Genomic DNA, 22,108 nt, shown 5'->3' on the forward strand with positions numbered 1-22,108 from the left:
GCTGACTGTGGGAACTTCACACTGGATTTCAAGCAACTTGGATTTTGCTCCTCTCCAGCCTTTCTCCAGACTCTGTTGCCTTGACTTCCAAATGAAAATCAAAACTTGCTTTCGTCTGAAAAGAGGACTTTGGACCACTTTACAACTGTCCAGTGCTTCTTTTCCATAGCCCAAGTCAGACGCTTCTTCCGTTGTCTTGAGTTCAGAAGTGGCTTGACCATGGGAATACGGCTATTGTAGGCCATTTCCCTGACACGTCTGTGAACAGTGGCTTTTGATACCTGGACTCCAGCTTCAGTCTTTGAAGCTCCCCCAAATTCTGGAAGCGACTCTTCTTCACAATGCTGTTAAGGTTGTAGTCATCTCTCTTGCAGACATTTCTTTTTTTTTACTTGGTCTGAGGAAATATTATAATATTTTGAGATAGGATATTTGAGTTTTCTTAAGCTGTATGCCATATTCAGCAATATTAAAATAATAAAAGGCTTGCAATATTTCAGTTGATTTGTAATGACTCCAGAATGTATGACATTTTTGTTTTTTTAATTGCATTACAGAAAATAAAGAACTTTATCACAATATTCTAATTTTCTGAGACAGTCCTGTAGGTTTGAAACTCGGGTTATAGTTTCAATGTTGAAGTTAAAACTAGGCTTGCAGTTTCCGAATGCCATACGTGATGAGTGTTGTAAAAATTTGCTTTAACGATTGACGAGCCCCAAAAAAAAATTGCTCGAACTTTTACAATTTTTGCCCGATTCAACCCGTTTCAGCTGTAGAATTCCAAAGGGAACCTTTTAAACCTGTAGTTTTCGTTTGGCTCCAAATTCCCAAAAATTTTGGCGCAATTGTTTTTATTTTTAAATCCCCATTCATTCTCTATGGGGCATTCAACATTTGCTCTAACTTCTACGTTTTTCAACCGATTCAATCAATTTCAACTTTCAACTGTTCATCATTTGCCCACCTATTCCACAACTTACCAAAAATTCCAAATTTTCAATTTTGAAATTCACGCCAAATTCTCCAAAATTTCACTTGACACTACTCATTTCTACATTTCTCAAGTAATTCAATTCGTTCCAACATCAAACTGGAGCATTCCCCAATAATTTATTCAGCTTCTTCGCCTTCACACGCAATTTCTCCAGAAATTGCATTTTTTAGTTACTATGTGGGGTCGAAAATAGAGAGTAAAGAAAATCAGCATTAGAAAAAGTTTGCTTGTGTGTCAGGACAATCTAGAAATCCAGTCGGCCAACAATTTTCCGGCAGCGTGTCGCTGACATAATTGACCTCTGCGCTCTCCCATTTTAGACGTAACGGTAAAGATAGACGTTCGTGCGCCAGTAAGTAGTTTGATAACGTTGACTACTGCGCGTTGTGTTCTCTGAACATAATTTAACAGTTGCCACCACTGGACGTGTTTTTATTTGGGCAAGGTCGAATAAAAAAAGCGGGACTTTTGGGAATTTGGGAAAAGGCTCTACACGGCAACGTAAAACGGGACAGCCAAAGTTCTACTTGAGCACAGGAGGTGTGTTATTATTTATTTATTATACTTTGTGACGTTTGAGAAGCAGTTAGCCAACCCCACTGCGTCGTGGCTACGAAATCTGTCGATTCCTTCTGTAGCCTTATTTAGTGGGCTCTTTTTGAAATGTCATCCTTTAGGTCTTAAAAGCAACGCAAAGTGCGTCACAAAACAAAGAGGCAAACAACCACCAGCGGTCGAATGCTCGTCAAGAAGGCGCTCGCCCGTACGAGGAAGTCCAGTTTCCGAATTAGTTCCGACCACGACTGCTGCTGACGCCTATTGAGCTTGAAGAAATGGCTGTACCTAATCTTAACGTGAGTTAATCCAACCTTTGTCTATGTAGCGACAACTTATCTACATCGAGATAGACACATAGATTGACAGACAGACAGATAGACAGATAGATAGATAGATAGATAGATAGATAGATAGATAGACAACATGCCTTTAGTGAACTTGTGTATTATGCATGTAAGCGACATGTGAATTGTGATGCTAATTTTGCGTTTTTGATGCCTCAAGACATCTGTACTGCCTCTTTTCTACAAAATACTAGACAATAGAAATGTACATTTAAAGGTCAAAATGATGTATTTAAAAATACACAGAAAAAAACATTTTAGTTGAATTCACTCAATTTTATTTTGTCAAGTGGTTGCACAAACTAAAATCATCTGCATCCAGATAAAATTTAAAAGTACAAATATTGTAAGCTGACTGAAAAGAATGGTGTAATGAATTTACTCAATTTAATATTGTCAAGCAGTTGCACAAAATGAAATTATTTAGATGCGGATAGTCTCCATAGAAATGTACCTTGATGTTTTTATTTGACGCACACTTGAGGAAATAAAATTGAATAAAGTATTTACACATTTTTTCAGCGTATTCACCGGAATAAAATTTTAGCGCATGTGTTATGTCATCACTTCTACCAGGGCTCCTGATTGCCCTAAAATAGGAGGTATTGTGCCTCTAATATTTGAGACTGTACAAGTAATTTCATTTGCTTATGCAGGTGCAAAGTTCAGGTAATTTTCAGATTTGTTTTTTTGTAAATTATGATTGAATGTTTTTTGTTGCTGACAATGGGCATGAGTATTTACTTTGCAAGCCTGTAAAGTTTCTACTTGCACCCTTAAAATTCCATGTTAGGTGCCACTGTGTTCACCCAAAAAATGGAGTCTGGAGCTCTGTTTTAAATCTTTGTCATTCTTTCTCTCATTTGTGACATTTAAGATGACAAGAACATTGATCTTGCTTGCTTGTAACAGTCAAATTTCCAAAGCGCAGCTATGTTCACATGCTTCTGCATTCCTTGGTCCTTAGAAACACCAGGAAATTGGGGGTCAGTTCATTTAAATCAGGGCTGAAAACTATTGTTCACTGCATAACATTCTCGTGAATCCATTCATACTTTATTCTTGTTTTAATCCCCATTATTTTCATCTCCATCTCTCATTTACCCATTTTATTAGACTGGTGCTTGGTTTTAATCATTTTAATCTTGTTGTTTCATTTAGATTTAATTATGATGTCTTCATCTTTTTTTTTTTTTTTGTAATGCTAAATGTTTTATGTAAAGCACTTTGAATTTTCTTCTATATAAAACATGCTATACAAATAAACTTGCCTTGCCTTTGTGACATGGTGATCTCATCCTAAAGAGACCAAAGACTGTTATCTGCTGGACATAGTTTAGTATGACCAATTTTTTTAACATTTTTTTTTTTAACAGTAAACAAGCCTAACCCTAACCCACTGACCCTCCTACAACAAATAGGTGATAACAATTTTCGTCACGGGCGCTCCACTTAACAGATTTTCAGTTGACATTTTACGTCAACAACATGCACCTATCATTTCTCTGAACTGCTAATTTCTCCGTGCAAACTAACCAAACTGTAGATTTCAATAACACCTTTCTGACTTATTGCAAATAGACTTTGAATAGTTGGAATTTTCATTCAAGATATCTAACAGTATTCTGACTAGTAGTACTAACTTGGAATTATGGTGAAGTAAAACGTCCATTTATTTTCTGTGCCGCTTGTCATTGCTAGGGTCCCCGCTGACTTTAACCAACCAATGGGTTACACTGAACTTTTCACTAGCCAATTGAAGCGCACACATAGACTATCAACCATTCACATTAAGAATTAAGAGTTCACTTAACCTACCATGTATGATTGAGGAATGAAGAAGGAATGGTGAGAGGATGCAGACAGACTCAAGGCAGTCAGACCAGAGCCCAAATTTGATTTTGAACTGTGAGGCGAAGGGCAAACAAGCTCTCCACCATGCTGCTATACTTTGAGCAATATCATTCTGTCTCTCAAGTGACCTAAAAACTTGTCCGCCACAGTTGATAATTCCCAGAGAAAACCTTTATTGCTCACAGCTTGGTCGTTCGTCTATGGCTCGTAAGACAAATTTGAGAATCTCAACTCAATTCCAATCCACGCATTATACATGAAAGTTAAATTAATAACAAATATACAGTATTAAAAACTGTTTAAACAATTGACATTATTTTGGGTGGCGTGGTACTATGCATCAGTCGTACCGTGTGCAACAACACGTTAATTATATCCAGTTTGAACATTGAACACGTACACACTATTGTGAATCCCTGTCCAAGCGGAAGCTGGAAGGTGTTGATTATGTTCAATTTAATTTCACCTGAAGCATAAAGCATGACATGGATTATTGTTCTGACTGTATTAAGTATTACACTTTTGTGTGCAGCCTTCCTCTCCTCAAGCGTCAGTGCAGACCCGGCATGTGGCTATCCTCATAGCTATTCTGGTGACTGTCCTGGTTGCCATCTTGGTCCTGTTGCCGCTGTTCATCTTAAAAAGCCCAGACAGCAGCAGTGAGACAGCTGAAAGCAACACGCTCAAATCAAAAGACCACAAAGACAAGGTAAGCCCTGTGGTTACTAGCAGGAGTAGGATGTAACCAAGTTGCCTCTGTTCAGTGTGGATGACCATAACCAAAATGATGTGTGTGAGAAACTCAAGGTGTGTGAGAAGTCCACGGTGTCCTAATCCTGCAGGTGGGACAAGTGATACGTCTCCTCATCACTTTAAGATGCAGAAATATTAATTGCCACATTCATTAGAGTGCCTGTAGTGTTACAACTATTGGAGCTGTCATGTAGGAACGACACATGCTGATCCAGGGTCACTCCGATCTTGGTTCCCCCAGCACCAAGCAACACCGTTCCCTAAAATTCCAACCTACATAAATGACCTAATACAAAAAAAGAAAATTATGCTACCGGTCTATAAACAGCTGAATGGTTTGAGTCTTGAATACAAATGCTATTTGTTACAAACCCTGTAGGATACAGATGTCGACAGACCCTGGTCAATTAGTGGAACCCAGGTTTCAAAGCAAACATGGTGAAGCTGCATTTAGCTGCTATGCTGCACACAAATGAGATATATCATGGAAAATCCACTTTTTAGCTTTTAAATACGATGGGTGTGACCAAACTGTTTCACAAGTCCGCCATCTTTAACAGAGTTTTGTAGTCCAAACAACTCAATGATGCTAAAGTGGAGAGATTGAAATTTTGCGTTGTCGGATGCATTAAGCCACACAACACATTACACGGTCCCCCAGCATAAGAACCTCAAAGAAGTGCCTGGTTAAATTAAAATTTTCAGGACGAAGTTCCCACATCTGTGGGCAGTCTTGCTTGTCTGTGCTTTGTCTCACTTTAAAGATGAGTGTTTCAGAAATCTCTTGTTACTATAGGGAAGGATTAGGGTTACCACCTGGGTCTGACAAAAATCCTGTAAATTTTGACCATCGAATTGACCTTTTTGTTTAAACGCAATGGCGCCCATCGCACATCTAACCTAAGATAAAAATCACCCTTCTACGCTGCAATTGTATACCTCTAATTAATACAAATTACATTTACTAGTTATTTGTTTAGTTAATTGCTTTATTTAATAGCAGGCCTTTATTATTTTGGTTCATTTTCAATGTTTTTTTTTGTTGTTGTGGACACCTCGGGGCAGTATTGGGGGGAAAAAGGCGGAATAATTATTTATGTTCTGTTTGCTTATGCAGAATAAAAACAAGTAGGTAATGTAATTATTCACAGTCTGTAAGAATAACCAAATGTAGCAATGTAAAGTGTAATGTCAAACAGCTTACCTAATTGCTTAGCGTGTGGTGTGTGCTTTGCTTGTGCTTTCCTGTGCCTCTGCTGCTGGCTGCTCTTGGCTGGGTTCGATTTTGATGTTTTTTAGACTTGGCGTGATCATCGAATGCGGTTTTACCTTCATATTTGAGAATTTTCGCTGGGCCCAGGGAGCAGCTAGTATAAAATGGATCGCCTGGTCATGGTCTTAGCCACATAGCATATTTCTCTTGTTTTAACCAGTCATTGTTAAAACATGTCAAGTGTTTATATTTTTTCTTTACTGGCCTGTCATCATCTCGTCATCCGTCTCTCCACCCATTTTCACGATAAAATTTCACTCTTTTTAGTCAGTGGATCCTGTCCTTTCTGTCTCTCTTTATCCTATGGCTACACACTCTCCGTTTCCACCTCACCATTCCCAATGAGCCGCCACCACCTCAAATGAGTATGCTACGTCATTTTTCTAGAGCCAATAAGGCTGTGCACAAGTTTATGCACGTAGGCATGCTACAAATAAACTGAAATACACATTTTGCACAATATGTACAAAAATCCTGGACAGCTGTGTCCCGGATTTTCTTTTTTTTTTTTTTTCCGGGACAGACCATGAAAATTCGGGACAACAAGGAAAATCCAGGACAGGTGGCAACGCTCGGAAGGATTCGCCAAAATACTTTGTTTCATAGAGAGTTCAGTTCCTTCAATCTACGGAAATGACAGACACAGTAAAGCCGTGAGCTTGAGATGACACAAAAATAATAAACTATATGTCACTTTCATATTACTACGTGTCTATAATGCCCTCGTTTTCATAGCATTAGCATCAGTCTTTCTGCTGATTTTAGCGCTGTGCGCTCTGTTTTCACTTCTTGTGGGGTGTATTTTGAGTAGTTGTATCAGATGAATTGCATCCAAGGTGCTGTATTATTCTTGGGAAACACAATGTTAGCTTCTCGCTAACGCTAGGGCTAGCATTTCATACTTTGCAGTTTGACTGCAGTGCTTGTTTACAAGACGTGTTCATAAATATTGTGAGGGGATTTATTTTATGTGTATGGACTTAGGAAGGATTTATAGGATTCTTATAAATCCTTATAGAAGGATTTATAACCATGATATGTCAGCTTTAAATTAGCATTGGAAATGAAATCAGTCCGTAGTATGAGTGCTTCTAAATCCACGTTAAAAACTATACATTTGTCCCATTTTAAACCTTTATAAATCATTTATTACGCTACTTTTCATTTCTTTGTGCTTAAATGTAAGACTTTTAACTAATTCAAATGTATTTGTTCTCTCTGTTATGAACGGCCTGTGTTCTATTTGCTATGGTGCTTTTGGTTGTGTCAAGCACATTGAGTTGCCCTGTGTATGAAATGTCCTATATACTGCCTTACCTAATTCTACATCCACCATTTTAAATAATATATCTTGTGGAACCAATGAGCAAACATTAGTAAACAGAGTATATTGAAATCATATGAAACCACAAACTATTATTAATCTCTAGAAACAGTATTACATAATGCCACTACAGCCGAACCTTGATTTTACGCGCTTCAATTTTATGCGACTCTGTCTAACGTGGTTTGGTCATAGACTCCAATTTATGAAGATATAAAGACCATTGGAAGCTAAATGACTAGCGCGTAAACCTGAGTGAATTTCTGTGACAGGTTCAGCTGTATTTAAACGACCCGTGTGTGTTTAGTGCCATCTCGTGGTTAACTAATAGAATGCAGTGACCTCAATTCATAGTGCATGCATTTTGAAGCACCACGGTGCCACAGAGAGAACAAACATTGCTAGTTTGTTCAATCACTTTGACACAACTGGGTGAATGGAGGACTCAGGCACAGAGATGAGTTGGCCGTCAAGTCAGCAATTTATTCAAACAATAAGATTAAACACCTCATACTGAGAAACAGTTAAACATAAAGCGGTCCAAAAGGGAGCGTTCTTGACAAAAGTACAAACAAACAATGACTGAAAAGTAACAAAAAGGTCATCACTGTAGCCGTGCATGAACATCACCTTGTTCAAAGAACAAAATTAACACAATGCATAAACTCACAACAAATTACACACCTGCAAATCAGTGTGACTTGTGCTGTTGCCTTTGCGACACCAGTTCAAATATGGATTATCACAAATTTACACGATAAATCAGGTATGTTCGGACCTCCACAGCGGGAGGCTCTGCCGAACCCCTGAGACAGACTCACCGAACCCCTCTAAAGACATGCATGGTAGGTCAACTGACCATTCCAAATCGTCCATTTACCATGAGTGTGACATTACCAACTAAACACTAAACCTTGTATTCTAACACCATGGAAGAATACTGTTAAAAAGAAGTGAATTGCTGCTAGATTGCCTAATAATAATAAATCAGAACGTATTTTGCGGGAACTCTACTGTATCTGCGTCCTTTTAACCAGGTTTTTCACAATTGCATCACTTGTCAGGTCTCCATGGACAGCAGTCAGTCAGCTGAACAAGACAGCCACATAAAAAACTAAGCTAAATAGTCCAGTGGCTTCTTGCTTGCATGTTACATTGCCTTAGTTCATTTTGTATTACCAATTTAAGACACGCATATCAACAGCCTCAAAAGGCTGTTTGCTGATGCTGCTGCTGTTTTTTTGCAACCTGAAGGAACTGTGTCATCTCATCCAATGAATCACCAGAGTGCAGCACGTACGCCTGTGCTCTGCGTGAGGATGCAATCACATGGACTGGGAAGTTATTTTTCTTCAAAAATGCTACGGCAGTGCAATATTGTATGTGTAAACATGGCCATCTTCATCAGGGTGGCACCAGGGGTGGCCACAAGGCTTTGATGGGGTTGGTGGCAATTGCCACTCCTCTGGCTCCGCCGGTGCTTCTGTACAGTATAACCTTTAATTCCACAGCATGTCACTTGTGTCAACTCTTGGTAGAATTCACACTATTCTTTTTTTTTCACAAATTGCATTCTCTTGTTGCAGGGTGGTTCAACCAGGGAGCTCATTGGAGGTCTTAGTGTGGGCAGCACTATAATCATCAAAGGGCGAGTCAGTCGGAACCCAAAACGGTACTAGGTTACATCCAATGTATAAGAAATAAGGGTGTGTGCCCGTGACTATATATTTGCGCTTTTGTGTTTGTGTTGCAGTTTTGACATTGCATTGATGATGCGCGATGGCAACAGCATTGCACTGAACCTGAGCCCTCGCTTCAACTGGAAAGGCGATGTGAACGTGTTTGCGCGGAACTCCCTTCTGTCTGGTTCCTGGGGCATGGAGGAGCGCCAGATAAACTCCTTCTCCTTAGACCGGACGACGACTTTCAGGTTACACTGAACACTGTCTTTCTGCACACACCTCCATTACAACAACTCCAATAAATGTTTGCTATGGATATTCTGCATCGACCAGGTTTTGAGGGAGGTGTCTTCCTGCAGAGTTTCTTTAATACCATCATATTCAGATAAATGTTGCCCATACCATTCACGCCTGGTCATCCTAGAAAAGCGGATTCCATAAGTGGTCCCATATCCATGCACACAGTGAACTGTCTAGCCCAGGGTTGTGCAGCTTTGTGACCAGCTTTTGGGGAATGACCATGTTAAATGCTGAGCAGAAGTCCACAAATAGCATTCCTCACATCGTGTTTCTCTGATCCAGGTGAGTGAGGGCTGTGTGGAGCGCCATCATGACTGCATCCTCCGTTGACCTGTTTGCTCGGTAGGCAAACTGGCACTAGTCGATGTTGGCTGGGTTGGCGGACTTGATGGAAGGGAGGATGAGTCTCTCAAAGCATTTAGTGATAATAGGGGTAAAGGCAACCGGGCGATAGTCATTCAAGCAGTTCACTGTGTTTTTCTTGGATATAGGGACAATGATGGCATGTAACTCATGTTACATCAAGAAGAAACCTTGGCAGCATCTATCCATAATCACTGGCAGATCACCTCATTTGACGAGTCAAAACGAAAAACGGCACAACCAATGACTTTGACATCATGACCAGTTTAAAACAGGGTTGCCTTCACTGGTCTTCATCATTGAAATCGACTTTATGATGAAAAAATATGCTACCGGGCCCTATGATGAAAAAATATGCCACCGGGCCCTGAAGGCTCACCCACATGTGGGACACGGGTGGGTGTAGTTGCTGTAACTGCAGCAGCTCGGTTCTTGCGTTGGGCACATTTTTACTGAACCTTTGTGCTGCGTCGAGATTTGGCTGCACGAGCCAGCTTGGTAGTCCAAAGCATGCATATCCTAGCTGTTGGCGTCGATGCTGAGGTCTCTGAGGGAAGCTTTTAGGCTGCCTCTCGCTGTACAGCAGCCGTTTCGGCAGTCGGCTGTCAGGCAGCCCAGCCCACCTGACCTGTGCTTTCTGATAGAGGGTGTAGATGCCGGGCATGCCGGCTCACTCAAGGACCTTTGTGTCGGATATTTTGTCCTGCCATCTGATGTGGAGGAGTCTGCGGAGGCAACTCAGGTGGAGATGGTTGAGCTGTCGGGCGTGTCTGCTGTAGACCGTGCAGGTCTTGCCAGCAAAGAGAAGGGTGGTAAGAACCACTGCGTGGTAGACCTTCTGCGTGGTGGACAGACCGAGTCCCTTTTGCTCCCACATGTTCTCACGGAGTCTCCCGAAAGCAGCACTGGCCTTAGTGATCCTGTTGTTGACCTCAACGGCGATGTTCACACGCTCGTAAAACGGTGATGCAGAGATTGGAGAAGTTGTCCACTGCCCGTAGCTTCTGCCCTTTGATTGTATACGAGCTCATGGTACAGCTTTCCTGGAGCAGGCTGTACACTACTATACCAGATTGTTAGATCAAAGTTGTGAGCTCTGAGCCCAAGGTTATTTTGTCTCAGTCTGAATAGATTTTGTATGATAAAAGGCATGTCAAGTCTAGAGACTTTATACATGTTAGCTAATGAAGAGTATCTTGCAGCTTGAGTATTCCCCAAAAAAGAATTAACAGTCTATGTGAGCACTGAGATATGAGCGATTTATGAATAAGCCAGGAAAAGACCAACGCCATGACCATCGGACAATACCAACACCTTCCAACGCCCACTCCAGGCCAACAAGACAGCATGTTGACAATTTCACGTACCTTTTAAGTAACCTCTCTAATCCAAGGCACATGGAGAAAGACATCAGGAATAGGGTTAGGGTTGTAATAGGCAAAGCTGCAAGAGTGTTCCAACGGCTCAGCAACATTTGGTCATCTAAAGGCATCACTACGGCCATCAAGCTACGTCTCTGTCAGTGGTCATTCCAACAGCGCTTTATGCCTGTGATAAGTGAACAGCCAGCATTGGGATGTCTTCCACTGACGTTGCATCAGATTGACGATTTCATGGAGAGACCGAGTTGTGACAGGGCTCACACCAATGTCATTGTTCCTGAAAGGAGAAAGATAATGACTCTGCATACTCGTACTGCAACTGCTAAGAGAGAGATCGGAAAGTGTGGCAATAGACTAAATGCCAGACAGAAGAGAGGGAGTCCAAAGAAAACTAATGCTAAAAAAGGCTTCTTTGTGTTTGGAGGCGTTTTGATTTTGTTTAGTTCATGTGGAACATCTTTCTGAATTCATATAAAACATTTTATGGAAGGCATTTTCTATTGCTACCTGTCAATCGCAATTCATATTGATATTGAATTATCGCCCACCCTTTTGTAATGTATTAGTATGTTTTTTTCCCCCATAGTTTTCATTACACACACACACGTGCACGTACGCGCACACACGCATGCACAAGCGCACACACGTGAATGTGAAGCCAATTAGCCCAGAAGTGGGTTGTTAGTAAAGTGGATTTAAATCAGCCAGCTAATGAGCTTTAAATGTTTATGTATATGGAAACTCATTTATGCCATGACGCATGAAAAGCCTTTTGCTGCAGAGAGGACAGATATTGTGTATAACCAACCTATAACCAACTTAGATCTGATTCTACCCTTGGCTACAATGCCGTTTTGGCATCTTAGGGTTGTGAATCAAAGTGACGATTTTGAGTCTTTGTAAATGCTCTTTGGCAGCCACTGTATGGTGTAGATACTCTGATACTATATTCACTCCATCATTTTAATCAAATAGGGTCTAATCTGTTGGACTATGTATGACATTTGACAGACCAAGAATCCTTTTCGAATGACGACGGATGGACGGACGATTATACTGTATTATGAAGGATAAGGAAGGGTGCTCAAGTCATGGACGGACGAGCAATATTTGGTAGCGTTTTCAGGTCAATAGTTGTTATGTCCCCTGACATTGACGTGTGAATCAAGTTTGTGTACATTTCCAGAGTTAGTTCTAGAACATGTTTACTGGTTGAAGCTCTCTTAAGATGCCATGTTGCTCACTGCTCCTGTCTTGTCATTCAGATACGCATCTCCTGTTTCGCTGACGCTTTCCATGTGACTGTCAACAACAGAGACCAACTGGAATACAAATACAGAGTCGGCTTAAACAAGATCACACATGTGAAAGTGAGCGGTGACATGACACTGGTAGACGTCAGTAAGAATTGACAGCACGTCAACAACGGAAGGACCACTTCTGTCTGGATATCATGTATTTATATGCTAGTATTCATATAGATTAGGATTGTATGTACAGTACATGTTACTAATTTAATAGATACAAGATTAATTGTTTGAAAGGTTATGATATAGAAGCACGAAACCAATTACAACAAAGTCTTTCCCACACATTACAATATACTTCATAATCAGGTAACAGTTAAGGGTTAAGCAATAAAAATCACATTTAAAACACATAAACACAGACTATAACAGCACAAAGATTTGTTTTAGTCTTGGTTGGGAGTGTTGGCAGGTGTAGTTATACGTAATACCTTAGTGTACTGAATGTAACAGCACTGGCTCGTACTTGCATGTTGCCATAATTCCAATGATGTAAAATGACATTGAGAATGTATTGAATGTGCTCCAGATTGTTTGGAAAATTGATGTTGATCTCTTGTTGATTTTAATTTGTATTGCTTTCTCGATTTTTTTTCCAATAAAACACCATTTCAAAATATTCACTCCTCTGTGTTTAAGGTATTCGATATGATCTTACTTAGAATTTATTTTGTAATATTTCTCAAATGTCTCCCCGCATACCACTGACTGACTGTTAAATCGGTCGTCATGTTTAAAATATATATTAATATACATAAACCATGCGCTCTGTGGGACCAGAAAAACCTCAACCAATCATTGTCGGGGTGAATAATGGCAACACTGGTCAGTTAACTTTTCAGTTTTCCGTATTTCATCTCCTTTTTAAGTTAATGTTAAAGTCCCAATGTGCATTTAACCCATCCCCGTGTGATTTTGATCCACCCCCTGGGGGAGAGGGGAGCAGTGAGCAGCAGCGGTGCCGCGCTCGGGAATCATTTGGTGATCTAACCCCCCAATTCCAACCCTTGATGCTGAGTGCCAAGCAGGGAGGCAATGGGTCCCATTTTTATAGTCTTTGGTATGACCCGGCCCGGGTTTGAACCCACAACCTTCCAGTCTCAGGGCAGACACTCCACCAATAGGCCACTGAGCTGTATTTGTTGGTATCCATGCTCGCTCACATTCCTGCGCAAGTACATGGCGCATAACTTGTGATTAAAACTCTGTTTTTGGACCCTTTGGCTTAGTTGTAGCGTTCCCTGCTTGACTTTTGACTGAAAATGGCTGATGAACGTCGTGATGATGAAGGTTCTCGCAAAAGCAAGCCTGATTTTCACGTCTTTGAGAAGCGGAGGAAACTGAACAACAAAACAAAACGCGAGTTATTCTTGCCGATTTGGCTTTTCGTTGACTCAGTGGGTAATGCCACAAGCGCTCTGTTAGAAGCTGTTGTGATTGTTTTGAAGTGACATTTGGATTCATTGCGATACAGTGAACTACAGTATTTTCTCAGCTAGTTTGGAGCACCAGGAAACTGTCTAGAGGTTTAGTGTCTAGGGTAGTGGTTCTTAACCTTATTGGAGGAACCGAACCCCACCAGTTTCATATGTGCATTCACTCTTTAGTGAAAAAAATATTTTTTTCAAATTCAAGACATCAATGTTTATTAATGGTGCACGAAATGAGCCATTCATGTTTAAAGAACATAACCAACACAATGCATGAACTCAAAGCAAATTACATACCTGCAAATCAGTGTGACTTCTGCTGTTGCCTTTGCGAGACCAGTTCAGATATGCGTCGTCACGAATTTACACGTTCGGACCTCCGCAGTGGAGGCTCTGCCGAACCCCTGAGACTGACTCACCGAACCCCTAGGGTTTGGCCGAACCCAGATTAAGAACCACTGGTCTAGGGTATTTGGCAGACAGACCTTTGTGTGTTCGCCTTGTCCCGCCATGCCTCACTTGTTTGGTGTTCCACTTTGTTAAATTTTGGGGCCCCGACTGTTTTCATTGTATTGGCTGGCCCTAAATTACATCTTAAAAAAACATGGGAGTAGTTCTTTCCACCTCTTTGCAAATGTCACTCAGATCAATTGTACAGTATGCCCGACTCAGCACTAAAATTGCTTTCTCGTTAAGGGTTAGGGCCGCAATGGCACTGAGTTTCTTGAATTTCAATGAAAGGGTGTTTGCTCCCAGTGTCCCAGGTATAGCCTGTTGACTTTGGCTCCCTGGCCTTATCTACTGTTTAATTTTGATTTAACTGTTTTGTGACAAATGTTCACTCCACATGCAGCACTTTGTATCCAGCAGTGGTTCTTTTAAAATGTTCTATAAATAAAGCTGAGTTGAGTAATTACAGATACTATGACTTGCTGGCGGCTTTTAGTCTTGTTTTCTTATTACTTTTTCAGAGAAGTGTGTGAAGGGCCCACCAGAACCCGAGTGTTTCAGTGTTTAGTGGTGATAAACTGTTCCATGTGGCATTTGTCCACTGGTACTGCCAAGGATTTGGGGCCCTGAGAAAAAAAAAATGCTTCCAATGCACGCAAAGTGGAAATACTGGGCCCTTTGATTTGTCACCACTTTTCTCCCCCATTTGGCACTCCAGCATTTGGCCAGTTGTCTGCAGCACATGACCCAGGGTAAGGCACATTTCAAGCATGTGTGACTTTGCTAAATGGCCACACATGACAGATTTGGGGGTGTGAGTGGAGTTCCTGACTGAATATATTGTGGCTGTGGGCAGGTGTCAACCCACAGGACCCGGCTGGTGGCACCCTACCCGTCGTGATGAGCTGAGACAGCACTGTGTCAAATTGTGTGCGTGCACATGCATTATATATGTTGGGAAGATAACGATGGTGGGTCACATCGTTTGTTTCCACGTAGTCGTGTTTGTTTTCATACATAGATGCTAGTGGAGCTTTGCCAAACAGGGTTGACTTTGACATGACCCCATGACCACAAATGGAAAAATCCACCTCTGGGAAAGGACCTAATACACATATACTGCACACCTAGTATGTCAATATTCAAAAGGAAAAGACAATATTGCTTTTTCAAGGGTAAAACCAAAAGATGTAATGGATTAATAATTCCCATAGATTGAATATATGCATGGCATGTTTACCTCTAGGTCAAATGTTTGCCCCTTAGCAAGTGTGAGGCAGACAGTAGGTAGGAAGAAGAAGTGGGAGACGAGACGAGGAGGAGTCAGGCGTGTCTGTGTATATCATGCTCAGTCGAACATGGGCCTCTATTAACAATGTGAGATTTTCTTTTTTTACCTCTCCCCCTACAACATAACTTGTATCCCTGTACATGCAGCAGTCACTGAGCTGGCAAGGCAGCAGAGTGGAGCCTTGCACTGTTTTTACCTGCAGCGTTCATTATCCCACTTTGTGGCCGGGAATAAAAAACCTCTGAATTTTCAGAACTTTAGCTTTTTTTTTTTGGTACCTCAGTGGACTACTATCAAAAATGCCACAGCTATGGTTAGTGCTCATTTTGTTGAGTGGCACATTTTTATCTGGACACAGCTTGCCACATGATGAAGAAGGAGGGCTGGAACCCAAATCACTTAAACATGAAGAAACAGCAACCAAAGAAACTGGGATTGATACCAGGATGAAATTATCAGATTCTGACCTATCTCCCCTTGAAGGTAAGTTATTCTCGTGACATACATAGAATCATGTTTAAAACGACATCTTTTTTCAAAGGTGATGGAAGAGGAGACAATCACGTCCTGATGATGACAGAAGAGCAGAACCAGGAACTCCTCAAGGCTGATAGACAAAGGAGAGACGCCTGGTGGAAGAGGAAACATGCTGCCAAAGTGGACTCCTTTGCATATAGAATAGTAAGAAGTCATACGTACTTTTTGTGTTTTTCTACAGACGTAGGCTCACCAGTGGTGTGAAAATCTTTAGAACCACAGTTCAAGATGCTGCTGAATGATCAGAATAACTGTAATTTGCACTTTTAGTTTATTTATTATTTGAAATTTCACGTGGGGCACCGAAAATTCCGATCCAACTGTGGAATAACGTCTTTTAATGTCTTTTTGTGATCGGTGGTCTGCCTATAGAGGACGAAAACTGCCAAACAAAGAAAAAAAGGAGAGGGGAAATAAAACGAAGATAAAAATATAATTGAAAAAATAAAATTTCAAATTATATGGAATTACAGAATAACAAAAATACAAAATAAAAAACACGTAAACATTTAAGATAAGTAGCAAATAAATGTGAAAATAATACAAAAATAAATGTAGACATACAATAAATACTGTTTTATATATTTTAATTTTTTTATTTTAATTACATATTTTTACATTTAGTTTTATTTTCGCTTTTATCTATTTTGTGGGGTTTTGTTTTGGTCCTCCATAGTTTGCGTCTTGAACTTTCTATCGTAAAAATTGAGAAACAGTAAAGCAACTATTTTTAGGCAGGTTTAGGGCGACGCCTGGTGGGCTGGAGGATGAGCAAAAAAGGAGAGGAGGAGAGCAGCACGCTAATGGCTGTACTGAAGGCGTTTCATGATGAGAAGAGGCAGCTAATGGATCAAGAGAAAGCACACGGGAAACAGGAGGAGGAAGAGGAAGAGGAAGATGACGACGACGATGATGATGACGACGATGATGACGACGACGACGACGAGGAGGAGGAAGATGAAGAAGAGGTTCAAACTTATTGAAGGAGTTGTGTTTAATGTTCAGTGAAACACCTTGCTGACTTGTTTGTCTCAGGAAGAGGAGGAAGAGGAAGGAGAGGAAGGCAACGAGGAAGGGGAGGAGGAGGAGGAGGAGGAAGAGGGAGAAGAAGAAGAGGCAACTGAAGCTCCTGGCAATCAGAGCGAAACCACAAGCATCTCGCCGGAGTCTCCCGTGGGTCAGTGCCAGACTGACAACACTGAAATCAACTGCAGGGATGTGGGCATGGCTCACCTGCCAATCATCCACAACCTGGAGGTCACCAAGCTGGACGTGGGAGGTGTGTTCTCTGATGAACTTTGAAATCTAAAACATTTATTCTTTATGAATTACGGATCCGCCTGCACCTTCATGCAGCATTTGTTGGCAAAGGTCATTTTAAGAAAAAAAGATGGATGGATGGAGCAAGCCATTCCCTACACTTTATATTATTCAATAATTTGTAAAAAAAAAAAAAAAACTGACCTACATTGGGACTGACTACTAGTATCAATTTGCCAAAAAAAGAAAGAAAAAAACAGCAATAACAAAAACAATTCACTAAATTTGTACATGGGAGGTTTATGCCAAATAGTAAGTCAATTGTCTATTGTTGTTATTGAAGTAATGTCCCAATACTTTTGTCTGCATATTGCAATTCTGCCTCTGTATTACAATAAGCACTTTATCCCTCCTCTTTGTCTCACCAAGACAACAACATCAGAGTCATTCCTCCAGACATTTTCTCCGGTCTGCCAAAGCTGGAATCCCTGGACCTGAGCAAAAACCAACTGGACGATGATTCATTCAGCCAAAAACCGCTGTCTGTGAGTAGTCTTGTACCTACACGTCTTTCCAGTCGCTCAAAATAGTGCAAGCCTCCAAAAATGTCCACGTACCTTGTGGCCAAAACGTCACACAGTGGAGCTCATGCATAGAAATTAGGTCTTGCAGAACCACTTCCAGTAACATGGGCGCCTTTCAAAACCAAGGGGGCAGGAAGAACTAAAACCCACGCCAAATGCAGCTTTGTGATAACATAGGCATGCGCAGAATTCATTTTAAGTTATTTCGGCGTACGATTGGCATCATGTCACAAAAAGTATGAGTGAGTTTTTATTGTCTTTTACTGATGCAAAATTCAAACGGGCCCTCGCATCTCATTAAAATCAAAGGCACTCTTAATCCCGTATGATTACAATAATTTGAGAGCGAGTGCTGGGAATCACATTAACTCATCTTTCCTAAGAATAACCTTCGGTCCAACCTCGAATTGACCACAGGCCAAACGCACACAAAGATCCCGACCGCACTCGAGCGACCGGCTGCTTCCCGACCAATCATTACGCGCCGCCGTCGGAGCACTCTGACGACATTGGCTGCGCGGATTTGTTGGAAAACAGCTGCGGCCAATGACGAGGAGGGAAGGAAATTATTTTTAGGGGTGCTGCCCCCCCCATCCCTTTCAGTAATGACAGAGGACTGATGGACTGGCTTGAAGGACACAGCAATGGATCCAGTCCGCAGCTTTTAGATGACACGCATCGACCGCCGAGGCTTTTGCTCAATGCCGCATTGATAGGCCGTACCAAAAATACAACATGATAGATGATATAGAAGAGTTTTTTTGGCTTTCTTTCACTTGGATCACTTCTTTGAACTCTGTAATTCTATCTTCTTGATGAAAATGATGGCGTTCAAGACAAGCATTTATTTTGTTCTTTGGCCTTTTCACTGCTCTTTCTGATGTGTGCTCTTTAGAACTTGACCTCTCTGAAAAAGCTGAATTTAGATGGCAACCGGCTCACAGTGATCCCCGCACTGCCGCCGGCTCTTGAAGAACTTAGTGTGAACAACAACAAGCTAGGCACCCTGTTCCCTCAATGCTTCGCAGGTCAACATCACGTCCATGTACATCAAAGAGCAAGTAGGTTTCCATATGGCAATTGATTTAAATGATAGCTCTGTCACCTTTAGGGTTGGCGAACCTGATGAAACTGGAGCTGGAAGGCAACGGTCTGCATGAGGGTGGCGTGTCACTCGGAGCGTTTAAACCGCTCAAGGGACTTCGTCACCTCACACTGGAGAACAACCGCTTTCGCTCTCTCCCTCGGGGCCTTCCCCGTTCTCTGCAGGTGCAAAAGTTCTTCCTTTCCAAGTTCAACCAACACCACCACGTTTATACGGATGGATGGATAGATCACACATCTGTCATTCATTCTTTCGGTCCTTCTTTCAAACAGACTTTAGATATGGATGAAAATCTGATCGAAGCGCTGACAGAAGAGGCACTCAGGGGCTGCAGTAATTTGAAAACGTTGGACCTGAGTCATAACCTTCTGCGTGAAGACGGCCTTGCACAACATGTCTGGAGCCGCCTTCAGTAAATTCATCCATAATTATTGTTTCACAACCTTTAATGGGTGATTGTTGCTTGTAGAAAATCACATGCTAAACAAACAAAAATACTATATATATATATATGTATATTATATATACATATATATATATATATATATAAAAAATATACATTTTTTTCATACATCATACTGCAGTTCCCGTGTCAGGCACAAGGGGGTAGGCCAGTGTCTTATAGATTATGCTACTGCATGCATTTTGATTCATGATAAAGCTGGCAGCGGTTTTAACTTGTGGCAGCCAAAGAAACCTTCACTGACAGAGATCATTAGCTAGCTATTCATGATATCAGTGCCTACACATCAAGCTATGATGCATACATGCACACACGCAGCCAAGAAAGAACACGATACAAATTAGAGCTTACAATAATTCATTTTGAGTTCCTATCATCAGTGTCAGTCAATATGAATTATGTACTTTTGTCCCCCCCCCCCCCGCCCAACCCTCTGCCCCCTTTTGAAGACACAATGACAGGCTCACAGATTCTCAGGCTGAAGGTTGACCATGTGTGTGTGGAGATGAGTAGCTGTGTGAGCGAGGGCAATTGCATGTCTCAATGTGATTGTGAGGGTGTGTGAGTTTGTGCGTGTGAGTCGTGTATAAATATAGTTAATTCCTGTGGCTTTTTCCATTGCTCCCTGGGATTCTTCTGAACCACGGCTGGAGCTTCTGGGAGAGCAAAACTGCAGAGAAAAAGCACAGTATATATTGCTAAGCGATGCAAAACGAGAGAAATACAGGACATCCATTAAGAATGACGCAGGCTGCGGCCTTAATAGATCTTTTGTTATATTTTTTTTTTTCATGCAACACTGCTAAAAATACGTTTTCCACTACAGATATTAACAAATTAACAACTGTTAGATTTGAATGAGTCGATGGCTGAATGAGTGTTCATGAAATCAACTAGCAACAAGTTTGATTTATTTGAAACTACTTGGGGTTTCAAAGAAGGGGGTTAAAAGTAGATTTGTGGTTTCAAACTCACATTAGGGGTTCAAAGTAGGATTTTAAACTCAGATTGGAGAGCAAAGGTTAAGGTTTCAAATTAGTTAATTTTCAAAGTAGGGTTTCAACATTGGGTAAGAGTTTTAAACTCAAATTAGAGATTTCTTTTATTTAAATCCAGACTGAAGAATTTTTTTTTCACAGGAGACTTGAAGTCTTGGACCTGTCCCACAACCAGCTAACGTCGATGGCCATGAATCTTCCTCGCCGTCTCCTCAAACTGAAGCTCCAAAATAACAACATCAGCCACATCCCCGCTCAGGTTTTCCGCCACCTGCGGCCTGGCTTACGCTCCCTTGATCTGTCTCACAACGCCTTGACGGACGAGGGCGTCGATCAGGGCTCTTTTGTCGGAACGTTCCGTTCGCTCGTTGAGCTCCTGTTGGACGACAACTACCTGGGGGAGGTCCCTCGTTGGGTTCGACAGTTTAAGAACCTGCAAGTGCTGAGGCTGGACAACAACTATATCAGGTGAGATCGCTTTTTTTTTTTTTTGAAGTTGTAATTTGCAATAATTGGTGTTTACAGGCTGGTGAAGCGCTGGGGAGTGTGTCACCCCAGGAATTCTGGCTCCACCTTAGCGTCAGTCCACTTAGAAAATAACCTGTTGGCAGTGGACAAGATTCCCTCGAATGCCTTCGCTTGTCTCACAGATGCTCAAGGACTTGTCATTTATCCTCAACGAGGAGATTTGCCGGAAATTCAGACGTAAACATGATCTCGTTAGATTTTGGCAAAGTTTTGCATTCATCTCAATACACTACACAAACATGCTACAGTTGTGATGCACTGAAGAAGCTAATCGCAGCATATGAAGTATGTATGTATGAAGTCCGACTCAATTCATATGTTTCTCAGCTGAACTCTTGTCTTTTCAATTATTTACATTAACATACAGGAAAGCCAGATTTTGTATTTTGCTTTCACTACCATTGAGAAACTTTTACATTTACCTTTTCCTTCATTAAATTCCTCTAAAAAAAATAGAGGGTGAACATTTGTTTTCATTTGAATGTGTGATGTGAGTGTAAACGTGGCCCCTAATTGTTGGTTTGCGGATTCATGTTGGGCGTGCTTCTGTTTTGGTTTTACGTTCATGTCTCTCTTATCTCGGTTTGAGTATCACCTGATGCCCCTCTAGGGGAGTCGCTGATGGTGTCGGGGTGCACTTGCTTGCCTTGTGTGCCGACACTGAGGTCGAGTTCCACGTATGACGGTAAGTGTGTGTGCGTGTGTCTGTGTGTGTGCGTGCGTGCGTGCGTGTGTGTGTGAGTGAGTGACCAAAAAAAACCCTGTTGCCCCTCTTCTTCTGTGATGAGTCTTGTACTTTCATTCCACCTGCCTTCAGCATACGTCCTCAAACCTAATTCTGAAAAAGGGTTAAGACTATAAAAAGTAACTGTAAAGGCAAGTAATTTGCTTGTAAATTAGAGACGACTTCTAGCAGATGCTTAAGTAAACAAGAAGAGCAGAATCGAGTTTGAATAAAGCTGCTCCGAAAATGCTACAAAGCTGCTTTTGTACCATTGGCATTTATACGTTCTCTGCCAGGGCGAGTAATCACATGTTACATTTCTCGTTTTCAGCCTTGCGCATGTGGTGCAAGCTTCCATTCTCCATAATTGCACAGTCACTTTAGCCAACAGCATATTACCGTCGAAGGAACCGCTCATTCTCATTTATGCGGCAGTCGCTGCCGCTTCACAAACACGAACCAAAATGTATTAGCCCGCGTTCCCAGCGCCCCTGCCAGTCCGCTCTCATCTTAAATCCCTCGTCACATTTGGGTATTTTCAAATCTGACAGGCTTGCCATCCATCATTATGTGTGTGACTGTACTGTTAAACCCACATCCC

General features: G+C 41.4%; 2 protein-coding genes across 2 annotated transcripts; both read left to right on the top strand.

The window, feature by feature from the left end:
• Positions 1 to 1,632: 1,632 nt before the first annotated feature.
• On the top strand, positions 1,633 to 12,756 carry LOC119137595 (galectin-8-like). Its single transcript, XM_037277057.1, has 5 exons — positions 1,633 to 1,851; positions 4,286 to 4,462; positions 8,690 to 8,775; positions 8,857 to 9,033; positions 12,096 to 12,756. The coding sequence occupies exons 1-5, from the start codon at positions 1,831 to 1,833 to the stop codon at positions 12,130 to 12,132; spliced, it is 498 nt and encodes a 165-aa protein (XP_037132952.1). The 5' UTR covers positions 1,633 to 1,830; the 3' UTR covers positions 12,133 to 12,756.
• Positions 12,757 to 15,477: 2,721 nt separating this feature from the next.
• On the top strand, positions 15,478 to 21,224 carry LOC119117497 (extracellular matrix protein 2-like). The gene is made up of 10 exons (XM_037243787.1): positions 15,478 to 15,791; positions 15,850 to 15,989; positions 16,580 to 16,813; positions 16,881 to 17,124; positions 17,535 to 17,650; positions 18,585 to 18,717; positions 18,801 to 18,958; positions 19,067 to 19,206; positions 20,397 to 20,723; positions 20,781 to 21,224. The coding sequence occupies exons 1-10, from the start codon at positions 15,608 to 15,610 to the stop codon at positions 20,962 to 20,964; spliced, it is 1,860 nt and encodes a 619-aa protein (XP_037099682.1). The 5' UTR covers positions 15,478 to 15,607; the 3' UTR covers positions 20,965 to 21,224.
• The last annotated feature ends 884 nt before the right edge of the window (positions 21,225 to 22,108 follow it).

The sequence above is a fragment of the Syngnathus acus genome, chromosome 2 (assembly GCF_901709675.1).
Source record: "Syngnathus acus chromosome 2, fSynAcu1.2, whole genome shotgun sequence".
NCBI classification, from domain to species: domain Eukaryota; kingdom Metazoa; phylum Chordata; class Actinopteri; order Syngnathiformes; family Syngnathidae; genus Syngnathus; species Syngnathus acus.